We start from the raw sequence: 24,645 nt of genomic DNA on the forward strand, positions 1-24,645 counted from the left end.
CCGTGGAGACCCGCCATGAGAAGGACCACTCTTGTTACACCATGGTACCACAGGACACGGAGTCCCTCCAAAAGCCCCTCTGGGGTGGGGGCACCGTGTCAACAGGCCTCTGGCCCTGTTCCCCCCTCACATGCTCAGTTCATCCTTGAGCTTTCCTCCGTGAATGGACAGTCACCTCAGGAGACCCGACCAAGCCAAATGTGGAGAGTGGCACGTCAGGGAGCCACATGGCCTGCCCTTGAGTGCCTTGGTTATACAAGTCTCCTGACAGGGCCTACGTGTCGGGACACAGGAATCCAGTGAGAATTAAAAAGGTGTAATTATAAAAAGAGCTTCGTGAAAACATCCTGTGGGGGTCTGGGCTTGTAGCTCAGTGGTAGAGCGCTTGCCTAGCATGTGTGGGGCACTGGGTTCATTCTCAGCACCCCATATAAATAAATGAATAAAACCAACATCAACACCTAAAAAAATATTTTAAAAAATCCCATGGGCAGAACATACAAATTTTTAGCCACTCTAATCAAGAAGCAAAGCCCCATGGGAGCACAGAGCTGTTAGGAAGCTTCTCTCTGTCACACATAAATCCGAAGTTGAGAAAGACCTTGGGGGTCTCTGTCCTTAGGGTTCACACAGACACTATTTTTAGGAAGTACTTGCATTCTCTTAAAGCTCCATACATTCACCAAAGCCAAAAGGTGGAAACAGCCAGTGGCCATTGTTGGGTGAATGGACCCACAAAATGTAGAATATAGATTATGAAGCCTTAGGAAGGAAGGAAGGAAGGAAGGAAGGAAGGAAGGAAGGAAGGAAGGAAGGAAGGATAGGAGGTGGCTCAGTGGTAGAGCACTTGCCTCGCATGAGTGAGGCCCTAGGTTCAATCCCCAGCACTGCAAAATAAGAAGAAAAATTTAAAAAGAAGAAGGGAAATTCCAACACATGCTACAACATGGATGAACCTTAGAATAACATGTTGAGTGAAAGAAATCAGTCAAAAAACGATCAATACTGGAGGAGTCCACTGGTATGAGGTACCTGGAATAATCAAATTCAGAGACAGTGGAATGGGGGGTTTTAGGGGCTGGAGGAAGGGGAGTGGGGAGTTGCTTCATGGGTACTGAGGAGGGAGGCTGAATTCTGGACATGGGGAGTGGTATAGTTATATGGCAGCAGGGATGTACCTAAGGCTGCTGAACTGTACCCTTAAAAATGGCTAAACTGGCAAGATTTATGTTGTGTGTATTTCACCACATTCACAAAGAAACAAACCAATTCCCCATCACTCACAAGGCCCCAGGGCTTCACCAAAGCGTCAGGTTGTGTCATCAGATCCAGTCTCTGGATGGGCAGCCTCTGATAGTTTTAAATAAAAAATACAACAAAATATATGGATTGTGAATGCTGTGTGCAGGAATTTTGTTTTCTTCTGCTGGCAGTCACTACCTCTCAAAACATGGCATCTTTAGGGGAAATAAAGCGAAGAGGCCATGGTGGGAAGGTTGGTTTTTGTGAGTGCCTTGGTTTCTGCCTCCCTCTTCCTCCCTCCCTCCCTCCCTCCCCCCCCCCTCCTTCCATCTCTTCCTCTCTCCCTGTCTCTCTCATACACACTTCTGAGAGAGAAATACACACAATGGCTATGTTTTTGCACTGGAGGAGGCCATACTAAAGGAGGCACACCCTGGAGCAGTGTCTCCAAACAGCTCCAGACAGCCACAGGCACAGCCAGTTGGGGTTTGAGATGGCCCTTTGTTTAGTCTATTTTTAGAGCCTGGCGTCAGAATTCTTCACAGAAACAGCCACCAACTCCCAGGTGTGTATGCTTTTCGGGACACAGATATGGCACAAAAAGTGAAGATCATGCAAGGCACCAGCTAAGGCCACTGAGGGGCAAGACCCCCTTCCATCATTCCTAAACTTTTGGAACGGGACAGGGTCATAAGGGATCTCGGCAGCTTGCTCAACACATGGGTCATAGATCTTATACACAGAACAAGTCAGGCCGGAAATTACAAGAGCAAACACAATAGATTCATTTCCCAGCCCAAGATCTTGGGCACCAGGATTCTACTCCGTGGGCTTTCTGTTTCATTATTAGACAGAAAGTCTTTGGGGGAATTTCCAGCTCTCCTTCCTGCCATGCTTATAACCTTCCCTGAAAGGCAGGAAGCTGTATAGGAAGAACAGTCAGAAGATGTGTCCTCACACAAACCCCGCTCCTTGGCCCTTAAGAGCTCACTTTTAAAATGTCAATACCAGTATCACCAACCTTGTTTGTGTGAATGAAATAACACAGTCAGTGTTTGGGGACCTGTTTAGACAACCACTTGGCATTTTCTTCTGTCCCTGTTCCCAGTGCTTAGAATGGAATAAACAGGGTTAAGTCATTGTTATTAAGGAAACAATCAGAGCCTCAGAGCCCTGACCTCGGGAAATGTTTCCTTTTCATTCACTCTGTTTTTAGCAAAAGCAGTAATGGATTGAGGGGGGAAAATGTCTGGTCAACTGCAGATTTTTTGCAGGTGTGCCTGAGGCAACCTAGTTCCTCCCACCTGCTGGAGAGAAGGCGCACTCTTGAGGTGGCACAAGCCACTGATTGAGAGCTGAAGAGAACAGAGGATCTCCTGGCTCCCATTGTTTGAGAGTACATGAGTCATCCATGTGGGGAGGGGTTCAGGAGTCCCCCAGGAGAGCTCAGCTGCAGAGTCAGCCGGCCAGTGTCTATATCCCAGGATGAGTGAGGAAAGGCCTCCATGCTTGGCACTTGCAGCCTCCACATGGGTTTCCAAAGGTGGACAGCAGGAACAGTGCTCTCCCTTCCCCTTTGTCCAGTAGTAAATAAACACACCTCCACCTGGCTTCCCAGCCCCTGCATTGGGTCTGCCGGGCTCTGGGAGATGGAGGTGGGAGATGGACTCTTCCTCCCTTCTCTAGGCTCAAGTCTAAAATGCCCTGTAACAAGCAGGCTCCCCAGGGTGACATCCTGAAAGAGAATGGCCCTGGACACTTCCTGGAACAAGACAAAACAACGCACTGGAGCTGGCAGGTGAGGCACACCATAGTCTCCCAGCAAAAGGCCCAAAGAAGTGGCCTGAGCAACAGAACATACAGACTGAAGGACAGGGTTCTGAGCATCAAAGCTCTGCTGGCTTGCTTCCTGTCTCTTCCCAGCTGCCTAGTTGGTTAGGATTTACAGTTTCCCTGTGCTTCCCTTATGGGGTCCTTTTGGAGACAGCTGGAGACAGCAAAACCATTCAGGCACTGGAGCCTGGCAGGTCCAAGTGAGATTTCCAGCTGAGCGATCTTGGGCTAGACACCTCTACTCTCTGGGCCTCTGTTTCTGCATCTGTTGAAGACAAGGTGCTTAAGAATGCCCATTTCCAAAGCGTTGTGGGAATTCAATGAGATGATGGTTGTCAAATCTACCCCATAGGGAGCGTTTGGGGAGAGTAGGTTTCTTCCTCTCCCTGCCATCTGAAGGGAGAGGACATCAAGAGCAGCGAGCAGCAGCCTGTTGCCTTGTTTTTGAGGGGGCATTTTGGCGTCCTCTTCAAACTCCGCCCCAAGCTGCCAAATAAGTGTCCAGGTATCGCAGGTGCAGTTGGGGCCACAGGCAGGGGACTGCCCTTTCTGGACCACCTCAGATGTTCCATGCTGGTACGGTGAGGGGCAGATGGGAGCAGCCAGGTCCCTCCTCGGGTAAGCCCTGGTGGGCGACCCGCCCGTTCCGCAGCGGTGGGCGGCCAGGCCTGGGGGCCCCACTGCTGGCGCCCGACTCCGACGGCAGGCCCGAGTCGCTGGGCTGCACCTCCACCAAGACCCTCCTGCGCAGGAGCCAGCCGGGCCGCTCCGAATAGGTGCCGTGGTGGCGGCCCCACTGCAGAGGGCAGAGCCGGGCGCGGAAGGCGGCCTGGAAGCCGCGGCGGAAGTTCTCGTTGAAGTAGCCGTAGATGATGGGGTTGGCGCTGCTGTTGAAGAAGGCCAGCCAGTGCGCGAAGGGGAAGGCGTAGACCGACAGCAGGTGCAGCTGCGGCTCGCTGAGCTGCCCGTAGTCGATGAGCAGCAGCAGCGCCCAGAGCGGCAGCCAGGACAGCGTGAAGAACAGCGCCACCATGACCAGCATATGCACCACCCGGGCCTTGCGCCGCGACGCGCGCCCGCCCTCGGCCGCCACCTCCGCGTTGTCGCGGGCCGGGCCCGACGCCTTGCAGAGCTTGCGGGCGATGCGGGCGTACATGACCACGATGAGCGCCAGCGGCGCCAGGTAGATGTGCGCGAAGAGCACCGCGGTGTAGACCTTGCGCATGCCCTTCTCGGGCCAGGCCTCCCAGCACGAGTAGAGCGGGTAGGAGCGGTTGCGGGCGTCCACCATGAAGTGGTGCTCCTCGCGCGTGACGGTCAGCGTGATGGCCGAGGGACACATGATGAGCAACGCCAGGGCCCAGATGACCACGATCGTCACCAGCGCCTTCCGCAGGGTCAGCTTCTCGCGGAAAGGATGCACGATGCAGCGGAACCTGTGGCGGGAGTGGGGGAGAGAGGCAGGGATCTGGGAGGGTCCCCAGGGCCCCCATGGCACCTAAGGCAGCTCAGACAACAGCCCAGACGTTGATCAGGTGAGTTTGCAAGCAAATTGGCTTCTCACCTGGGAGGGAGGCTGCCCGGGGAACAAAGGCAGCGTCAAGATTTACGGAGAGCGGGGAGAAGGGAACCGCAGCCTGGGAACAATGAATTAAACCTTCCCTGCGCTTCTGGGGTACACTGATTCGCTGGCAGCCCGCAGAGCCATCAGTCTGAGGTGCACATCCTGCCCTTGAGAAGGCTCACTGGGGGTATCAACAAATACAATTTTTAGCTGTTATGGATTTCCCAGAAAACCCTGGGAGGTCAGATGTGGAGCCTGTGTGGCAGACTGTCCCTCTGTCATCTCAGCCAGGGCCCCTTCATCACTGCCTTCACCACACGAGGATAAGTCTGCACCATTTATTTCCTCATTAGAATCTTTCAGCAGCAATTATTAATACACCCTTAATTTATAGATAAGGAAACTGAACTCAGAGGGATCAAGCAACTGGCTCAGGGTCACACAGCCAGCAAGTACTGGTGACCACCCTTGAACCCAATTTGTCTTGCTTCACTTGGCCACATCACCAGTAGCTGTAGGCCCTTGTTGTGAGTTAGAATTTCCTGAATCCCACACCCAAAACTCAATTTCTCTAGTCAAAGATCCCAATGTAATTAGTCTGGGAAGCTGGAAGGGGTTTTAGCTTGCTTTGTTTGTTTGTTTGTTTGTTTGTTTGTTTTGTTTTGCTTGGAGGTTCCTGGATGGTTCCAGTTTGCAGCCAGGGTTGAGATCTGCTGCTGGAGGTGGAAGAGGTGCCAATGTGTCCTCCATAGGGTGGTTCATCCCAGGACTTCTAGAGTGTGTTCAGATAAATGCATGGAACTACCCAAAGGGCCAACCACGGAAAAAATCTTTCTGGGCCTCAGTTTCTTTATCTGCTAAATGGGGTCCTACTCTGGAAGGCTGTTGTGAAGCTGAAGTGAGGTCACCACCCTTCTGGAGACATTCTGAATGCTTAATCGTGAGAGAAAGGAGGGGCTCCAACTTCCCAGGAAGTCTTTCAAGGGCAGAAAACAGACTCTGAGGAATGTCCAGCGTGCCTCTTTCATGGAGGGGAACCTGGTCCAGATAGGGGAAGAGACTTTCTCAGAAGGTCACTGGCTCCTTGGGGACAGAGCCTGAGCTTGAATACAGGGTGGAGCTGATTTCCAGCCAAGTGCCCTTTCCACTTCACTCACCTGTATCCTGTCCTGCTGCCTATCCCTCTGTCCTGGCCTCAACACCTTTGTCCTCTCCCATGGCCTGACTCAGCCTGGGTGACCTTGACCCACTGGCTTTTCAGTATCATATCCCAAAACTCTGCAGAGAACAAAGGATTCTTAAAGCATATACTTAAGAGGTGGAGGAGAATCCTGGGATAAAAATCCAGGAAGGCTTCCTGGAGGAGGTGGCACTTGAAGAATATTGCAAACACCATTGGGAGACATTGCACATACTCATATCAATAAAGGCTGGTGGAGGGGAGGGACTTCCCACACTCACCCAACTAGTTAGTGGCTTTGTGGAAAGAGGAACCATCTCCATCACACTAGCTACCTACTTTTTTTTTTTTAACTGTGGATTGAACCCAGGGGTGTTTAACCACTGAGCCACACCCCCAGCCTCCCAAGCTGCTGGGATTACAGGCGTGTGCCACTGCACCCGGCCCAGCTGCCTACTTGACTGGGTTATAAAAAGTAGGTTGAGGCCAGGGTTGTGGCTCAGTGATAGAGCACTTGCCTAGCACACATGAGGCACTGGGTTCAATTCCTGGCACCACATAAACATAAACAAATAAAATAAAGGTATTGTGGGAAGAAAAAAGTAGGTTTGGTGGTTGGGGGGGGAGCGGGTAGAAATAGAAAAAAGATGAGATCACTCGAGTCTAGAAAGGGAGGCCTGAGTATTAGCACTGAGGAGAGGACGAAGAGGAGTGTGAGGGTGTACTGAAGAAGTAATGGTCATAGCTGACCTTTGGACCTTGAGCTGGGAACTGTGCCTAAGGTTTTCAGGCAGAAAAGCTTAGTTGTCTGAAAATGGTGGTTGCCATTGTACGGATGAGCCTACATTGTACGGATGAGGCTCAGGTTAGCTGAGTGACCCACCCAACATCACACAGCGAGGCACTAATGAGCGTAAAAACTACCTCCAGCTCATCTGCTTGCCATATTCCCTGGGGAAAGCACCCCGAGGAGCTCTCAGAGCACCGAGATGCTGGGCAGGAAGACAAGCGCCCTGGAATAGGGAGACTTAGGGCTCAGACCGGTTTCCAAGCCTCCCTGACCCCGGGTTCCATTGCACGCCTCCAGCCACATTCACAGAACCACACTTAGCAGAGAATCTGCTGGAATCTGTGGCTGAAAGACCAGAGGTGGTGGGGATGGGCTGGGGTTGGGGACTGATAAGACCCAGACTGCCAGGGACCGGCAAGCAGACAGTGGGGTAGGCTGAGGGGGCGGGGAGAACCCCAACCCCACCCCAGGCACACGGAGCCCACCCCTGAGCTGCTCCCTTAGCGCTGGCTGCCCTGGTTCCCAGTTCGGCAGGCAGGACCCCCAGGCTCCTCACAGACCCCCAGAACTCCTGTCAAGCCTCCCCAGGGCTCTCTCCAAGCCTTCCAGAGGGGGTGGAGTTGTCCTAGAGCAGGTACCCCAGGCCAGAGGGCAACTGGGCCTCCAACCGTCCTCTTTAGAGCTCAGGATTCAGCCCCCCTCCAGCCGAGAGGCCCCGCCTTCCAGCCAGCCCAGTGGTGCGTGGAGACCCCTCCTCAGGCCAGCCCCTCAGGCCAGGGGTGACTCTCACCTTTCCACTGCGATGGCCACCAGCGTGAAAACAGAAGCCGACACAGACATGCCCTGCACCAAGCCGCTCATCTTGCATGTGGCGTTGTCGAAGGGCCATCCTGCAACGACAGAGGCCCCCCTGGCATGAAAGAAGCCCCCCCACCAGGAGTCCAGACTCTGGCCCTCTCAGCCAGGACCCTCTGAAGCTTGGGTCTTCCCTCCTTGTCCTGCCTGGGCTTGCACACTTCCAGGACGGAGGCACCAGGCAGCCCATGTCAACATGCACAGCTCTGACAGGTGGCCTTATGCTGGCCAGTGATTTCTCTCCACCAGCCCTGCCTGGCTTTCTGCTCCCATGTTTCTGCCCCAGATTCTAGGCCATTTCCTCTTTCATAACTACCCTATCATCCCCTATTTACAGAAGCTGGCACATCCCTGTTATCCTAGAAACCCAGTGACTCCAGAGGCTGAGGCAGGAGGATTGCAAGTTCAAGGCCAACCTCAGCAACTTAGTGAGACCCTGTCTCAAAATAAAAAATAAAAAGGACTGTCAATGTAGCTTAGTGGTAAAGTGCCCCTGGGTTTGATCCTCAATACCAAAAATGTGTGTGTGTGTGTGTGTGTGTGTATGTGTGTGTGGGTGTGTGTGCACTATGTAACTCTGTGTTCATATACATATATTTCCTAGCTCTGTCCCTTGAGAAGACCTAGAAGCAGTGACAGCCCAGAAGCAATAAGCACTCCTGCCTCCCTTGTCTTGGTTTCTAAATACTATTTTCCGATTAAAGGAAAAATGCTCCTCAGGGAAAGGGTTAATTCCAGGGCTGATGGTAGTTAGATAACAGATGACCCTGGAACATTTTGTGGTGTCAGAAAGTAAGAAAATACTCAAAAAAGCATGGCAGCAGGTTGGGAGGACACAGAAGTCAACTGCAAATGCTCCCAATAGCTCAATCTGGCCCAATTTAAGTAACAAAATGCATAATGGTAGTATTGGATTAAAACCCAGAATAGAATTCCAATTACTAAATTTAGGAGTGTTCTAAGTGGAAAATCATTGCTAAAGAAACATAACAGCAATAATTATTGCAGGCAGGCACCACCAACGATGCTAAAATCAGTGGATAAATGAATCATGAGAAATAGGACCTTTGCATAGTCTCAAAGTACACCCCTATGAAAGTAATTATTCAGGGAAAAATAATTGCTTTACAGTTGAAAAACCTGAGACACCACTTTAACCAAGTAATCAAAGAAAACACCACCTCTAATAAACATGTGGCTTCTCAGCATGTTTTTTGTGATATTCTTGCCAAAAATGCATAAACTGGATCCAATTATGAGAAAACATCAGGCCAAACCAAACTGCACAACATCCTGTAAAATAATGGATCAGGCCAGGTACAGAATAGGTGCATGCATATAATCTCACCAACTCAGGAGACTGAGGCAGGAAGATTGCAAGTTCAAGGACAGCCTCAGCAACTTAGTGAGGCTCTAAGCAACTTAGGGAGACCCTGTATCCCAAAAAGAAAAAAAAATTGCCAGAGATGTAGCTCTGTGGTAGAGTGCTTCAATTCACAGGACCACACACACACACAAAAGGCTGATCAGTACTATTCCAATGGGTCAAGTTTATGACAATGAAGGCCAAGGAAGGACCTTTAACAAGTTGGAGGAAATTGGGAACACAAATGCACTGTGCAATCCCAGCTTGGATCCTGGGCTAGAAAAGTGATGCTGATTATATTCCTGAGAATCGGTTTTATGAAAGATTAAAATCCATGTTGAAATCCTGAAAGCCCAAAATTTCCAGCAAAGAAAGGGCTCTGTAAGAGGTGGAAAGTGGAATTCTGGGGAAGGGGTGAGAGCGTGGGCAGCTGTCTGCAGGATACTTGTGTCATGTCAGGCACATGAGTACCCAGACACCTGGTCAAACATTATTTTGGGGTATGTCTGTGAGTGTGTTTCCACAGAAGATGAGTATGGATGGGGAGGATCCACCTCACAGGAAATGAATGAATGCAAATCTGAGGACAGCCATGGCCTCACACAACAACAACAACAAAACCAAGCAGCGATTCATTGTGATATAGGACTTCAAAATATAGTAATGTAGTTAATGATCATGAAGGGTCTACCTCCATCCTATAACCCATAATTGCCCATAACCTATCTCTACAATACACTTTTTCATCTGTTTATTTTTATTTTTTTATTATTATCATTATTAGCAGTACTGGGGACTAAACCCAGGGATGCTTTACCACTGTATATCTCCAGAACTTTTTATTTTTTTTTATTTTAAGACAGAGTCTTGCTAAGTTGCTCATGCTGGCCTTCAACTTGAGATTCTCTTGCCTCAGCCTCCTAAGTCTCTGGGATTGCAAGCATACACCACCACACCCAGCTATATTGAATTTTCTTTTTCTTTTCTTTTTTTCTTTAAATTTCTCCCATTATTTAATATTGTCAGCAGTATTCTCTTTTTTTTTTGGGGGGGGGGCGGGTACTGGGGATTGAACTCACGGGCACTCAACCACTGAGCCACATTCCAGTCCAATTTGGTATTTTATGTAGAGAAAGAGTCTCCCTGAGTTGCTTAGCACCTTGCTGTTGCTGAGACTGGCTTTGAACTCGAAATCCTCCTGCCTCAGCCCCCCCACCCGCCCACTACCAGCTGCTGGGATTACAGGCATGCACCACCATGCCCAGCTGTCAGCAGTATTCTTTAAAATTCACTGTGCTATGTATTTCTTCTTCTCATCATTTGCAATACTAGAGGTACACATCATATAGAGAGAGGCTGGGGATGTAGCTCAGTTGGTAGAATATTTGCCTTGCATGCACAAGGCCCTGGATTCAATCCCCAGCACACACACACACACACACACACACACACAAAAAAAAAAAAAAAAAAAAACCTTAGAGAGTTCTGCTTTGTCTTGTGCATTTTTTGCAAATTTGACTCCAAAAAAGCACACCACCACTGTATTGGCTTTGTGTCTAAGCATTACACGTGTACATAAAAACTTTGCAATATCCTCAATAGATGACAAAATGTCCTGTTTGTACACATGCATTTGTGAAAGATAAATTTCTCAAGATCTCTTTGGGCAGCTGCATGTATTCTGGTGATGCATCATGATTGCAGTTATAAAGCTGGGTGCACATAATTACCAATCTTAGTGGTATGTGTTTATAATTTCTCTTTTTGACTGATTTCTTTATGAATATGATTCATGTGCTCAAAACTATTATACCCTGTGACTGCCATTAGTGAACCTTAGTTTTTGTGTGCCTATTATTATTGCCTATTTATTGTGTAAAGTGGCATTTGATGTGGTCTGCAGTGTTTTTATGTTTCTCAAATAAATTTGCCTTTAAAATTGCAAACAAAATGTATATTAAAGAAATTTTTAAATTAATTTTTTCAAAATTGGATTTTCTAGATTTTGCTCTTGGGGGATTTCAGGCTTTAGAAATCTTTTGGGATTCCAATATTCAGGGTTATGGGTGGCTCAAATCCCTAGAAAAGGACATCTGTGGGAAAACTAGTGAAATTCAAATGAAGTTTAAAGATCAGTTAATAGTATATAAATGTTATTTCCTCGTTTGTATTATTATATTATGGTTATTTAGGAATATTAAATATCCTAAATAAAAGGTGGATAAAGGGTACCTGGAACCTTTCTGTACTAGTTTTGCAAATTTTCTTTAAATCTAAAGATATTTCAAAATAAAAGGAAAAGAGCCAGATGGCACACACCTATAACACCAGCAGCTCTGAAGGTTGAGGCAGAAGAATTGCAAGTTCAAAGCCAGCCTCAGCAACTTAGCAAGGCCCAAAACAACACAATGAGATCCTGTCTTTAAATAAAAAACAAAAAAGGGGGCTGGGGTTATAGCTCAGTGGTAGAGCATTTGCTTTGCATGCATGAGGCACTGGGTTCGATCCTCAGCACCACATAAAAATAAACAAATAAATAAAATAAAGATATTGTGTCCATCTACAGCATATACACACACACACACACACACACACACACACACACACATTTTTTTAAATACAAAAAAGATCTGGGGATGTGGCTCAGTGGTTTTACATCCCTGGTACCAAAAAGTAAGAAAATAAATAAATAAAAATAAAAGGAAAACAAAACAAAAGCCCACTAGGTTCAAAAGCTTATGTATTGTATGAGTCTATTTATATGACCTCCTTGCAAAAGCCAAACTGTATTTTCTGTCCCTACAAAAACTGATTGCTGATTCCAGGGAATGGGGGGGGGATACAAAGGAACATGGGTGCTTCTTGGGCTGACAAAATTTTTCCATATATTGATTGTGATGGTAACTATGACTGTTTTCATCAAAACTTGTGGAACTCTTCCCCAAAGGGTGGATTTTGTCATATGTTAAATTATATCTTTAAAAATAATTTAAATGTGAATACTTTTTTTGGGGGGGGGGTACCAGGGATTGAATTAGGGGCACTCAACCCCTGAGCCATATCCCCAGCCCTATTTTTATAATTTATTTAGTGACAAGGTCTCGCTGAGTTGCTAAGACTGACTTTGAACTCATGATCTTCCTGCCTCAGCCTCCCAAGTGGCTGAAATTAGAGGAGTACACCATGGGGCCCTGCTAAGAATGTATAAAAATAAAGACAAATTAAAGACAATAGGATGACATTCCATGGATCAGAGAAGGGAGATGTAGTGGGATATGAATAATGAAGGGAACAAATAAATAAACAAAATATAAATGAGGAACTTCACAACAAAGTGAAGTCACATGGTGCTATGAACTGTGGCACCAACGTCAGCCCTCTGCACAGAAAGGAAGGAAAGAGGGAAGAGAGGGTGGGAGGGAGGGAGGGGAAGGGAAGGAAAAACTGAAGTTTTACTTAATTGTAGAAGATTCTACTAGAATCAACCTAGATACCATAAAAAATATGCCACGCAATTCTTATCAGTTGTAAAAAAGAATGAGAAACTCTTTTATTTATTAGTATGAAATATTAACATGTAAATTGGTTTAATGGTTCTTATTTACAACAAACATGATCCAGTTTTAAGTAGGGGTGGGGAAAAAGGCATAAAACTGAACGGAAATGTACCCTTTCTTTTTTTCTTTTCTTCAGTACTGGAGATTGAACCCATCTCTTCTTATTTTTTGAGACAGGGTGTCACAAAGTTGCCCAGGCTGGTGTTGAATTTGGGATCCTCTTGCCTCAGCCTCTTGAGTATCTGGGATTACAGGTGTGCACCACCATGCCCGGCTTCATTTCTTTAATTTACTCGTATTTACAAAAAAAAAAAAATACTTTTGGAAAGAAACCCATAAACTGGTCACTTCCTCCCAGGAGAGGAGGCCTGGCTGGAGGACAGGGGTGGAAGGGAGATTTTTCTCTGGTCACCTTTGGGAGCTTCTGATTTATTGAATCATGTGAATGTTTGGCTTATTCTAGCAATTTTTTTTAAATGTAGTTGTGTGAAAAGGACTGGAAGACACCAGCTTCACCAACTGGTAGCCTCACTATGTTGCTGTCGACAGGTGTGTGAGTTTATGGTGCGCGCACCTGTGCGCATAAGCGCACGTGTATGTTTGTGGGGGCCGGATGCAGAGTTAATGTTCAGCATCCCTGAAGGAATCTGGGACTCAGCAGTGAATCAAGGTTCCACCAGGAAGAACCAGGACTCTGCCCTGGCTCCACTTCCTGGGGCTCAGAAGCCACAGAAACTCAAGCTGCGGCTCCCTCCGTGCATCACTCCAAGCAGGGGGGATCTGGAACTGGAGCTCCTGGGAGCGCTGGCTCAAGCAACTGTAGGCTCTGACCTGCAGGGGTCGCCACAGCTCTGGAAAGCAATCCCTCCCCATCTGGAGTCCCAAGGAACCGATTCTAAAACAAGACGAGCCTAGGATAGACAGCAGAATACATCAGACACTAGAATGGCAATATGTAAATCAATGGAAGTGTAACTGATGTGATACAGCAATCTGTATATGGGGTAAAAATGGGAGTTCATAACCCACTTGAATCAAACTGTGAAATATGATATATTAAGAACTATGTAATGTTTTGAAAGACCAACAATAAAAAAAAAAAAAGACGAGCCAATCACAAGAGAGAGTGTGTGCTGGTGGAGGCTTTCAGACATCTGCCGGACACACAGGCAAGAATTTAGAAGCCATATTTCTGCTTATTGCCTTCTACAGATCCCTCCGCAGTGCCTAGCCAGTCCCTAGACACTCCCAGCAACAGGGAGTTCATTACCTACATGACAGGACCCTCTTTTGGGGAGAATCACTCAAATAAGCAGAATTTTAGGTCCTTGTTCAGGGGAAACCTGCTCCCTACCATTTCTTCTCATTAGTTCTATTTCTGCCCGTGGGAGCTTCTTAGGGGTGTGAGGAGGTGGGCTATGACACTTATTAGTTTTGTAACTACAAACCAATCTCTTAACCATTCGGGGAATGCTTCCCCCATCCATAAAATGAGGATAATCACAAAGCACGCTTGGTTGAATTGCTGTGGGGATTAATTAAGATAATGCATGAAGCATATGTAACATAATGCCTGGCACAAAGAAAAATGATTAATCCATTGTATCTATTATTTCTAGTCTAATCCCTCAGCCACAAAACCATCTTGAGAATTTGAGACAATGGCATCTTAGCCAAGAGGCCAGCCCAGCAGAGATCTGTCTTCCATGCATTTGTTTCAGGCTTTAGCTGAAGTTGGGGGCAGGGGACACTCCCACAGCCCCTTGTCCACACTCACCCGTGATGAGGTTGTCCACAAGGGTGGTGGGCATGCAGAAGATGCCCACCAGCAGGTCGCTGACGGCCAGGTTGAGGATGAACATGTTGGTGACGGTGCGCATGTGCCTGTTCTTGAGCACAGTGAAGCAGACCAGGGCGTTGCCCACCATGCAGAGGAGGAAGATGAGTACGTAGGCCACGATGAACATGGCCGCCACCGGTGAAGAGTGCTGGTAGTAGGAGGAGAAGGTGAGGTTGGCAGCCGGGGTGACCTCAGCTTCACTCCCATTCTGACTTTGGGGCCAGCTGCCATTGGGAGGTGGGGAGGGCTCCCCTAGGACCAAAGGAACAGAGGAGTCAGGCTACAGAGGTGAACCTCACTTTATGGATGAGTACCCACCTGTGTGCCTCACCCTGGGCAGGCCCTGGTGCCCTGGTCACATGCTCCACACCAGTGGCGACTGGCAGCACCAATGCCCAGCTTCCAACACACTGATCTCATACTGTCTTGCCCAAGACTTACTCCCCAATATTGGTTATCCTCCATCAAAACTCTCCCCACCCCTCTGGAGGCTCCATCCTTCTGGGCCTTGCTCTGTGCTTCAGGACTCAAGTTAAGGACTGCCTCACCCAGGTTCTCTTGCCCTCTGGCTTCTGGCTGGGTTCAGCCAGTGGCAAGTGCTGAAGGAGATGGAAGGGCAGGAGGAGAGAGAGGTATTAGTCTTCTGGCTCCCTCCTGCCTGCCCCAATTCTGCCAGCAACTGTTTTTTTTTGTGTGTGTGTGTGTGTGTGTGGTTTTTCTCCTAAGAGGGACAACTCAATCCTGTTGGTTGACTCCTTGATGTCGTCTGAATGTTTCTTTTCAAAGTCCATGTGTTGGAATCTAAATCCCCCACATCCTATGTTCAGGGTGTTTGGAGGTGGGGCCTGTGGGAGGTAATTGGGATTAGATGAGGTCACAAGTGGGGCCCCCATGATGGAATTCATGCTATACGGGAAGAGAAAGAGAGAGCCGAGCCAGTAAACTTGCTCTATCTTATGAGCCCTCACCCTATAATGATGCAGCAAGAAGGCCTTACCAGATGCTGGTCCGATGCTCTTGGACTTCCCAGCCTCCAGAACCGTGAGCTAAAAACCTCTAATTTTTTTTATAAATTACTTCATCTTGGGCTTTTTGTTATTGCAACAGAAAATGGACTTAGATGTCCTCTTCTGTGGCTTTAGCACTTGCCAGTGGCATTGTTCCCTCTCCTTGTACCAATAGGCGAGCAAGGTGGGAACCGTACGTATCCTGTGTTCCTGGTCCCACAGTGACATGCAGCCCAGGTGGTCCTGCTCTGTGTTTCTGACTGTGGACCAGGCTTGAGCTGGTGTCTCCCCAGCCATGTTTTGAAGGGAGCGGCTCAGTGTCCAACCACAGATCTTCTGGGAAGTCATTAGCTGTGGTGACTCACGATGTTGTTTCACAGACTCTCCTCCTGCCTTCCTCTGGGACTGAATGTGGCCCATTCTAGGGGACAGAGAGTCTCTGAGGAGTCTTTTTCCTGACACACCCAGAGCTTAACCACTGGCTGGCAGGCCCATTGGAGGTTTGCGACCTGGGAGCTAGAGATACCTGGGAGAGTAGGGACAATGAGCTGGCACAATCAGGGCTACAGGGACCAGAGGGGATCACAGGGGATCCTCTGGTGGGGTTGGAGGAGGAAAAGCCAGAAAGTTCCAGCTCATGGTGAGAGGGGATCACACTGCCCTGTGTAGGCCTTGTAGGATTTCCAGTTGCACCGAAACATCTTTATTATAGAAAATATCGAATATGTACAAGAGAAACTATTACCGTGAACAAACCCTGCAGTATGAACTTTAATGAGCCATTACAAGAGAGGATAGTATAAAGAATTCTCATGTGTACATCATCTACTTTCAACAATGACCAACGCCAACCTTGTTTTATCCATATTCCCACTTTTTGGATGATTTTGAAGTACGTACCGGACATCATTCCTTTTCATCCACAAACATTTCCATTTCTGAAAAGTAAGGCCCCTAAAAAAAATTCTTTGAAAGCCATGATCACACCATTATCAAACCTGACAAAATTAACAATCACATTATGATTGTCCAACATTGTTGTCCTAGTGTCCAACATTCAAAACTCCCTGATTGATTCATAATTTTTTAAGTAGTTTGAGTGAGGGTTCAAACAAGATTCCTTTTTCTATTACCTATTATTATGTGGTGAAGCACCCTCATATTTAGTGGTATGGCACCTTGGCTTGACATCTGGGGGGTTCTTCTGCAGGTCTCTGTCGGGATCCCTCATGTAAGCTGCAGCCATCGGATAGCTTAACTGGGGCTGGAGGGTCCAGGATGACCTCCCTCATGGGTTGGCGGTTAGTGCTGGCTATGGGCTGGGGAGTCTCAGCCCTCCAATGGCCTCTCCTCCTCCAAGAGGTTAGACAGGACTCCTTCAGAGAAGGGTGCTCTCAGGAGTCCAAGAAAGCAAACAAAGAAGCTCTAGGCTGGAATTTTCATATCACTTGTGCCATATTCAACTGGCCAAAGCAAATTTCAAGGGCAGCCCAGATTCAAGCCAGTGGAGAAACAGTTTCTACCCTCTTGATAGGAAGAACAGCAACATTAGGTTGTAAAAGGGTTTAGACCTGACAGGGTGATTCATGAAGGTCTATTATTATAAAATCTGCCAACATCCTCACATTGTACTTGGTTGTTGTCCTCCTAAATCTCTTTTGATTGACAGACCCCCCCCTTTTCCCTTCTGCTATTTATTGGTCATAAAGATTAGATCTGTAGAGTTTCTTGCAGACTGGCTTTTGCTGATTGTTCCCTCATGATGACATTTTACATGCTGTGCTTTCTGCACCTGTATTTTCTGTAATCAGGAGTTAGATCTAGAGGCTTGAACGGATTATGTCTGCTGGTCTCTCACTTGGTGATGCTAAGCTTCAGTGGTTTCAGATGATGTCAGCCTAATCCTCCATTGTCAAGGTCCCCATAAGCTTTTTACTTAACATGTTCAGCAGTCACTAATGAGCATCACCTAGATTCCTGGTTGCATTTTAAATAGGACCTACACTCTTCACCACGGCCTCTAATACACTGCGTGGTCTAATCCCTGTTGACATCTCAGGCGTGGCCACACTCCCCTTGCCCATTCGCTCTGCCACTCCGACCTTCTCTAGGTTCCGGCACACTCTTGCTTTTCCTAACCCCAGGGCCTTTGTTCTTCCTCTCCTTTAACTTTCAGCTTAAACACTTTCTTCCTGGAGAAGTCCCACCTGATCATCTACTCAGAGCAGGTGCCTCACTATTATTTCTTACAGTTCTGTTTATGTTCTTCAATATTTTTTGTCTTTGTTTTCAGGACGGTTGTCTTTTTGCCTGCACTTAAAAGTCAGCTTCCTGTCTTGGCGGCAGCGTTCCTGGTATATTGTGAGTGCCCCACCACAGTCAAGAGTTCAATAAACAGAGGGGATTCCAACATGGCGGCGGGCGCGGAGAGATCAAGTCTCTGACCTCTTCAGCAGTGCAGGCATAGGGAGTCGTAAACAACCTAAATCTGTTTGCTCAGGATCACTAGGCAATGCTGAGCTGACGTGGATCTGGGGCGAACAGTCTGGGCCTCTCAGAACACACACTGAGCCCGGATCGGCTGAATTCAAGCTCCCGTTCGCCTGCTTCCCACAGACAAACAGCTGTGACTCAGCACTAATCCATCCGGCTGAAACAACTGGTCAGCCCTTCTGATCCTACGGAGGTAAATGCCTACCGAGCCTTCATAGGTAGTGGCCACAGGTTTGAAACGGGGCTTGGGAGAGACAGTAAGGACCCACCCGTTGCATTGGTCGCCCAGCAAAGGGAAACAAACTGTTGCCATTTGCAAGAGACACCACTATGGCAGAGAACTGACGTCATCAGACTGTGGCGGAGGAGATAACTTCATTGAAACCTGCGGCTACAGGTGTGTAATTCCCTAGCCTTCCCTCTCCACACATCGGGGAAACCTTAAGGGCCCCTCCCAGCTCTCCCGTGAGCGCGATAGCCAGCCCGAGGGAATCAGAGGTGGCGCGGGACCCGCGGCGCGGAACTACCGCTCCCACCAGGGCTGACTGCTGAGGCCTCTTGCACCAGCTACAGGGGGCGTGGCTACCGGAGGGCAAGTAAAATTTGCTGAGGATTTTCAGCCCCAAGCTCTACAAACTTAGGGTCTGAGGAAATGGCAAACTGGAAGAGTGTGCCCAGTCGTTCATGAAAACAGGGCTCCCGGGAGCAGCAGACCTGGCGTGTAGCCAGTATTGTGGTGAGCGGCACCCATGAGAGGGGCCTGGCTAGAGGAAAAGTGGGAAGTGACTAGACACAAGAGGAGGCCCTAGGCACTCAGGATTGGAGACTCGCCCAGTCTGGGAGGAGCTGCTGCACAGTGATTGGTTCCCGCGTATTGACAGGAGAAACTTGACCTGGTGGGCACAGCGCCACCTACTGGAAGAGAAGTTAATCAAACTCTAAGACTGCATTTATTAGTTTTTTTTTTCTTTTCTCTTTTTTTTTTTTTTTTGATTTGGGTTTTTCTTTCATTTTCATTTTTCTTTCTTGTTTTTTTAATTTTTTTTTACAATTTTTTAAAAATTTGTTTTCTTCTAATTTTAATTTTAATTTTTTTATTATTTTTATTATTATTTTTTCTTTTTTTATTTCCTATTTTTTTTCTTCTTTTGTCTTTTCATTTCTCTTATCCCCCCTTCCTTGAATTCTACCTGCTTACTCTCATTCTCTTTAGTGACTTCTTCCCTTCCCTTCTAATACCTTTCCTCCCAAGCATCAAATAAATTTATAGGAGTATACAGTAACTCAGCAGTCAAACAGAACAAGAAGTAACATGAGCAGCTTCAAAAAGCAAGGAAGAAAAGGAGTACAAACAATGCAGGACAGCCTAAATATTCAGGAGGACCTAGAGTCATCAGAAAAATGGTCATATAAAGAACTCAAGGAACACCTTAGACAGATGGAATGGAACCTTAAAGAGGATACAAGACAGCAAATGCAAGCAGCGAAAGAACACATTGAGAATGAATTACATAAACAGATAAAAGAAGAAGTTATGCATCTTTATCAGGAGATAGAGATTATAAAAAATAATCAAACAATAATTCTAGAAATGAAGGAAATGATAAACCAAATTAAAAACTCAATTGAGAGTATCACTAACAGAGTGGAGCAAGTAGAAGCCAGAAAGTCAGATAATGAAGACAAAATATATCATCTTGAAAACAGTCTAGCCAACTCAGAAAGGCTGGTAAAAAATCACGAGAAAAACATCCAAGAGTTATGGGATAACATAAAAAAACAAAACTTACGAGTCATCGGGATAGAAGAAGGTACAGAGATTCAAACCAAGGGAATGAGTAACCTGCTGAATGAAATAATTACAGAAAACTTTCCAGAAATAAAAAAGGAAACAGATATACAAATTAAAGATGCATACAGGACACCGAGCACACAAAATCACAGTAGACCAACGCCAAGACACATTGTTATGAAGATATCCAATATACAGAACAAAGAGAAAATATTAAAAGCTACAAGAGAAAGGAGACAGATTACATTCAGGGGTAAACCAATAAGGTTAACAACGGATTTTTCATCACAGACACTGAAAGCAAGAAGGTCATGGAACAATGTATTTCAAACACTGAAAGACAATGGATGCCAACCAAGAATTCTGTATCCAGCAAAATTAAGCTTCAGGTATGACAACGAAATAAAAATCTTTCATGATAAACAAAAGTTAAAAGAATTTTCAGCCAGAAAAACAGCATTGCAAAGCATTCTGAGCAAAACACTACACGAGGAAGAAATGAAAAACAATAACCAAAACCATCAGTGGGAAGTGCCTCAGTAAAGACAGAGGGTGAGGGGAAAGATAATCATGGAGAAACAAACTAAATTTTTTTAAAAAAGGATAAATAATCAAACATGGATGGAAGTACAAACCATATATCAATAGTAACTCTGAATGTTAATGACTTAAACTTTCCAATAAAGCGACATAGGCTGGTATCATGGATTTAAAAAACAAATCCAACAATATGCTGCCTCCAGGAGACACATCTGATTGGAAAAGACATACACAGGCTGAAGGTGAAAGGATGGGAAAAAATATCCCACACACACGGTCCTCATAAGCAAGCAGGGGTGGCCATCCTCATATCGAATAAAATCGACTTCAAGACTAAGTTAATCAAAAGGGATAAAGAAGGTCATTATATACTGTTAAAAGGAACCATTCACCAACAAGACATAACAATTATCAATATTTATGCACCAAATAATGGTGCTGCGACGTTCATAAAACAAATTCTCCTCAAGTTCAAGAATCAAATAGACCACAACACAATAATTATGGGTGACTTCAACACACCTCTCTCACCATTGGACAGATCCTCCAAACAAAAGTTGAATAAAGAAACTATAGAACTCAATATCACAATCAATAACCTAGACTTAACTGACATATATAGAATATATCAACCATCATCAAATGGATATACTTTTTTTCTCAGCAGCACATGGATCCTTCTCAAAAATAGACCATATATTATGCCATAGGGCAACCCTCAGTAAATATAAAGGGGTGGAGATAATACCTTGCATTTTATCTGATCATAATGGAATGAAACTGGAAATCAATGATAAAAGAAGGAAGGAAAAATCCTACATCACATGGAAAATGAACAATATGTTACTGAATGATCAATGGGTTACAGAAGACATAAAGGAGGAAATCAAAAAATTCTTAGAGATAAATGAAAATACAGACACAACATATCGGAATCTATGGGACACAATGAAAGCAGTTTTAAGAGGAAAATTCATCGCCTGGTGGTCATTCCTCAAAAAAAGAAAAAAAACAAAAAATAAATGAGCTCACACTTCATCTCAAAGCCCTAGAAAAGGAAGAGCAAAACAACAGCAAATGTAGCAGAAGGCAAGAAATAATTAAAATCAGAGCGGAAATCAATGAAATTGAAACAAAAGAAACTATTGAAAAAATTAACAAAACTAAAAGTTGGTTCTTCGAAAAAATAAATAAGATCGACAGACCTTTAGCCATGCTAACGAAGAGAAGAAGAGAGAGAACTCAAATTACTAACATACGGGATGAAAAAGGCAATATCACAACAGATGCTACAGAAATACAGAAGACAATTAGAAATTATTTTGAAAACCTATATTCCAATAAAATAGAAGATAGTGAAGACATCGATAAATTTCTTAAGTCATATGATTTGCCCAGACTGAGTCAGGAGGATACACACAATTTGAACAGACCAATATCAATGGATGAAATTGAAGAAGCCATCAAAAGACTACCAACCAAGAAAAGCCCAGGACCGGATGGGTATACAGCGGAGTTTTACAAAACCTTTAAAGAAGAACTAATACCAATACTTTTCAAGTTATTTCAGGAAATAGAAAAAGAGGGAGCTCTTCCAAATTCATTCTATGAGGCCAACATCACCCTGATTCCGAAACCAGACAAAGACACCTCAAAGAAAGAAAACTACAGACCAATGTCTCTAATGAACCTAGATGCAAAAATCCTCAATAAAATTCTGGCGAATCGAATACAAAAATACATCAAAAAAATTGTGCACCATGATCAAGTAGGATTCATCCCTGGGATGCAAGGATGGTTCAATATACGGAAATCAATAAATGTTATTCACCACATCAATAGACTTAAAGATAAGAACCATATGATCATCTCGATAGATGCAGAGAAAGCATTCGACAAAGTACAGCATCGCTTTATGTTCAAAACATTAGAAAAACTAGGGATAACAGGAACTTACCTTGACATTGTAAAAGCTATCTATGCTAAGCCTCAGGCTAGCATCATTCTGAATGGACAAAAGTTAAAGGCATTCCCTCTAAAATCCGGAACAAGACAGGGATGCCCTCTATCACCACTTCTATTCAATATAGTTCTCGAAACACTGGCCAGAGCAATTAGACAGACGAAAGAAATTAAAGGCATAAAAATTGGAAAAGAAGAAATTAAATTATCACTATTTGCAGATGACATGATTCTATACCTAGAAGACCCAAAAGGGTCTACAAAGAAACTACTAGAACTAATAAATGAATTCAGCAAAGTGGCAGGATATAAAATCAACACGCATAAATCAAAGGCATTTCTGTATATCAGCGACAAAACTTCTGAAACGGAAATGAAGAAAAACACTCCATTCACAATATCCTCAAAAAAAATAAAATACTTGGGAATCAACCTAACAAAAGACGTGAAAGATTTATACAATGAAAACTACAGAACCCTAAAGAGAGAAGTAGAAGAAGATCTTAGAAGATGGAAAAATATACCCTGTTCATGGATAGGCAGAACTAACATCATCAAAATGGCGATATTACCAAAAGTTCTCTATAGGTTTAATGCAATGCCAATCAAAATCCCAATGGCATTTCTTGTAGAAATAGATAAAGCAACCATGAAATTCATATGGAAAAATAAAAGACCCAGAATAGCAAAAGCAATTCTAAGCAGGAAGTGTGAATCAGGTGGTATAGCGATACCAGATTTCAAACTATATTACAGAGCAATAGTGACAAAAACAGCATGGTACTGGTACCAAAACAGGCAGGTGGACCAATGGTACAGAATAGAGGACACAGAGACTAATCCACAAAGCTACAACTATCTTATATTTGATAAAGGAGCTAAAAGCATGCAATGGAGGAAGGATAGCATCTTCAACAAATGGTGTTGGGAAAACTGGAAATCCATATGCAACAAAATGAAACTGAATCCCTTTCTCTCGCCATGCACAAAAGTTAACTCAAAATGGATCAAGGAGCTTGATATCAAATCAGAGACTCTCCGTCTGATAGAAGAAAAAGTTGGCTCCGATCTACATATTGTGGGGTCAGGCTCCAAATTCCTTAATAGGACACCCATAGCACAAGAGTTAATAACAAGAATCAACAAATGGGACTTAATTAAACTGAAAAGTTTTTTCTCAGCAAGAGAAACAATAAGAGAGGTAAATAGGGAGCCTACATCATGGGAACAAATTTTTACTCCTCACACTTCAGATAGAGCCCTAATATCCAGAGTATACAAAGAACTCAAAAAATTAGACAATAAGATAACAAATAACCCAATCAACAAATGGGCCAAGGACCTGAACAGACACTTCTCAGAGGAGGACATACAATCCATCAACAAGTACATGAAAAAATGCTCACCATCTCTAGCAGTCAGAGAAATGCAAATCAAAACCACCCTAAGATACCATCTCACTCCAGTAAGATTGGCAGCCACTATGAAGTCAAACAACAACAAGTGCTGGCGAGGATGTGGAGAAAAGGGTACACCTGTACATTGCTGGTGGGGCTGCAAACTGGTGCGGCCAATTTGGAAAGCAGTTTGGAGATTCCTGGGAAAGCTGGGAATGGAACCACCATTTGACCCTACTATTGCCCTTCTCAGACTATTCCCTGAAGACCTTAAAAGAGCATGCTACAGGGATACTGCCACATCGATGTTCATAGCAGCACAATTCACAATAGCTAGACTGTGGAACCAACCCAGATGCCCTTCAATAGGTGAATGGATAAAAAAAATGTGGCATCTATACACAATGGAGTACTATGCAGCACTAAAAAATGACAAAATCATGGAATTTGCAGGGAAATGGATGGCACTAGAGCAGATTATGCTTAGTGAAGCTAGCCAATCCCTAAAAAACAAATACCAAATGTCTTCTTTGATATAATGAGAGCACCTATGAACAGAGCAGGTAGGAAGAGTAGGAAGAAAAGATTAACATTAAACAGAGACATGAGTGGGAGGGAAAGGGAGAGAAAAGGGAAATTGCATGGAAATGAAGGGAGACCCTCATTGCTATACAAAATTACATATAAGAGGTTGTGAGGGGAATGGGAAAATAAACAAGGAGAGAAATGAATTACAGTAGATGGGGTAGAGAGAGAAGATGGGAGGGGAGGGGAGGGGGGATAGTAGGGGATAGGAAAGGTAGCAGAATACAACAATTACTAATAGGGCATTATGTAAAATTGTGGATGTGTAACCGACGTGATTCTGCAATCTGCATTTGGGGTAAAATTGGGGGTTCATAACCCACTTCAATCTAATGTATGAAATATGATATGTCAAGAGCTTTGTAATGTTGTGAACAACCAATAAAAAAAAATTTTAAAAAAAAGAGTTCAATAAACAATCAACAATAATGGAATGAATACATATTTATAGGAAGCAGAAAGGGAAGAGAGGGTGGGTCCTGACCTCAGGCGACAGGGTGCTGCCTGCAGCAGGCAATGCTACATTGGAAGGCCTTCTCCAGGCCCCTCCAGAAAGAACCCCAGGAGAGGCCTTTGGGACCCTTCCTAGGCAGCTCACCGGGCTGAGCCTCAACCCTGAATCAGTCCCTATGACTAGGGAAC

The 24,645-nt window shown here is 45.2% G+C and overlaps 1 protein-coding gene across 1 annotated transcript in view; it reads right to left on the bottom strand.

Moving 5' to 3' along the window:
- Window positions 1-3,634: 3,634 nt before the first annotated feature.
- Window positions 3,635-24,645, bottom strand: part of NPFFR1 (neuropeptide FF receptor 1) — a gene marked incomplete at its 3' end in the record, with an annotated part of 33,944 nt that continues 12,933 nt past the window's right edge. The window contains exons 2-4 of the mRNA XM_081268791.1: window positions 14,165-14,479; window positions 7,400-7,499; window positions 3,635-4,511 (exon numbers count right to left, since the gene is read on the bottom strand). Of these exons, the coding sequence (XP_081124917.1) occupies window positions 3,635-4,511; window positions 7,400-7,499; window positions 14,165-14,479 (1,292 nt within the window). The remainder of the gene's footprint in view (window positions 4,512-7,399; window positions 7,500-14,164; window positions 14,480-24,645) is intronic.

This window comes from Spermophilus citellus (assembly GCF_964194105.1).
Source record: "Spermophilus citellus genome assembly, chromosome: 15".
In the NCBI taxonomy this organism is placed as follows: Eukaryota; Metazoa; Chordata; class Mammalia; order Rodentia; family Sciuridae; genus Spermophilus; species Spermophilus citellus.